At 36.1% G+C, this 2132-nt stretch overlaps 1 protein-coding gene across 1 annotated transcript in view; it reads right to left on the reverse strand.

The window, feature by feature from the left end:
- LOC109523185 (epithelial cell adhesion molecule-like) overlaps positions 1 to 759 on the reverse strand; it is a 4650-nt gene extending 3891 nt beyond the window's left edge. The window contains exon 1 of the mRNA XM_019882167.1: positions 459 to 759. Coding sequence (XP_019737726.1) covers positions 459 to 567 — 109 coding nt within the window. The 5' untranslated portion in view covers positions 568 to 759. The remainder of the gene's footprint in view (positions 1 to 458) is intronic.
- Positions 760 to 2132: the final 1373 nt, after the last annotated feature.

The raw sequence follows: 2132 nt of genomic DNA on the forward strand, positions 1-2132 counted from the left end.
TATATATATATATACACAGTATATGGATTCAATTCAAAGAGAAAATGCACAGTCAATAAACATTCATTTTGGTAGGAACACACTCATAATTAACTGTCAGCATCAGTGTGACTTATCGGTCACGATGCGAAAATGTTTTCATTCTGGGGGAAAAAATCGAGTTGCAGTCTTGAAATTAGTGACCCAACACAATTCAGTCTTTGTAAAATCTCAATGTGAGACAATGCTGTGACTAAAAACTAAAAAGTTGTCTTCAAATGTGAGCAGGTTTGAGGTGATCGTTTTCCACGGTTCTTTTCCAATTTTTCTGATGCACAGGAAGCATCACATCAGTCATGATGATTAAAATACTAACAGGTGGGTTTATAAAGCACCTTAAAGTATAACTTTAATGCCAAATATTAGTGTTGTTAAACGCTGTCAACACCGCAAAATGAAAAAGACTGAAAAGGACTTACAGCTTTGGGCCGAAGCTCCAACCGCGAGGGCGGCAAGCACAAGAGCAATCCACATCTTCATAGTATGAAAACGAGTTTGTTGAAAGTCCTCCTTCGATCTGCTCCTCATACACGAAGGTGAGTTGTAAAGTTTCCTGTTCTTCCGACAGATGTGTGCTCCTCAAAGTTCAAACCTGTTTGGACAGACGGGCGAGCGGAAAGTAGCGTGAAGGTTCACTCAAAGCAAAAGGTGCGTCTCCCAAGTTAAAACCGAATCGAGTTGACTTAATTAGTTTTGGACGTCGACAAACTCATGAGCAGGCAGGAAGAGAATTTATTATGCTGGGAGTATCAATACGTCACATGAATTTGCGTAAGAGTATGAAGGAGGAGGAGTTTGTAAAAAACAAAACAAACAAACAAAAAAAAAAACCCAACTCCCTCCCCCTCTGCACACCTTTTCCGGTGTGACCATATTTGGGTATGATGTTCTTTCCCTTAACATTTCAAAGCTTCTTCCCCTTTATTGCATGTATGCATCTTTTGTCTTGTCCCATCAGTAAACACAGCTATTTACCGCTTCATGTGAGGTGCAGTACCTGAAAATACAAATAATAATAATAATAATAATAATGATAATGGTTTTGTTTTGGTTTTGTGTTTTTTAGATTTTTCAGAAAACACGAAACACTGAATCAGATTGTCATATCATATATTTATTAATAATTTCATTTCAGAGGTAGAATTGATCGATTAGTTCAACTAAGGATGTAAACGATTTTAACAGAGGCAGACAGCATCCAGAGGAGATGTTTAGGGCACAAAATACACTCATATTCTTTGTCAAAATATGACTTTGGCCACTAATTTAAGAGGATTACGAAATGCTATCAACTCTTCCATTAACATTTCTTAAAATGTCGGTCATGTAGGATTCTGTTTTCGCGGGACAGTTTGGATGGCAAAGATGGAAGAGAAATACTTTGTGTACACATGCGTGAATAACGTGAATAACTTACATGCGTGTATGGGAATTGGGAAATAAAAATGAAAAAAACGGTACTACTGTATTCCCAAGTTCCATTTTCAGTTATTCAAACCTCTCCCCATATTAATAAGGATTCTCATAATGCACTACAAGTAAAACACATCATATCTTACTCTTAATATCTAAGATTTAATGTTACATCGGACTAATTTATGGTGAATATTAAATGCCTTTTAAAACCTTTAAAGTTCAATATTATCGTATGATGACGTAATGGACAACCTGAGCCAGTATGCTGAGTCAGTATATTTTAGGATAGAAACCAGAATTGGGAAAGCATTTCATAGCTGTTGTGAGTCACGGTTGATGCAGATGAGTCATTCTTTCAAGGTTTCAGTAATTATTTACCTGGAAAATATTATTCAGAGCATACTCTCATTGTTGTCTTCATGACGATTACCATTCAAATGATAGCAAGGACTGTGAATAATATCTATAATATTTAGTTTCTATGCCTTTGTAGTGATATGACGACAGCCCAGGATGTACCCAGCCGGGATACGCTCCAGGAAGATGGATGAATGGATGGACAGTAAACAAAGTACATTTTAAACATTAAAAAAAAAAAAAAAAATCTACCAGTTGTAACTGCAATTGAAAGAATATGTCTCTTCCCTATCAACAAAAATAATATTATTTCACCCTTT

This window comes from Hippocampus comes, unplaced genomic scaffold (genome assembly GCF_001891065.2).
Source record: "Hippocampus comes isolate QL1 unplaced genomic scaffold, H_comes_QL1_v1.1 scaffold36, whole genome shotgun sequence".
In the NCBI taxonomy this organism is placed as follows: Eukaryota; Metazoa; Chordata; class Actinopteri; order Syngnathiformes; family Syngnathidae; genus Hippocampus; species Hippocampus comes.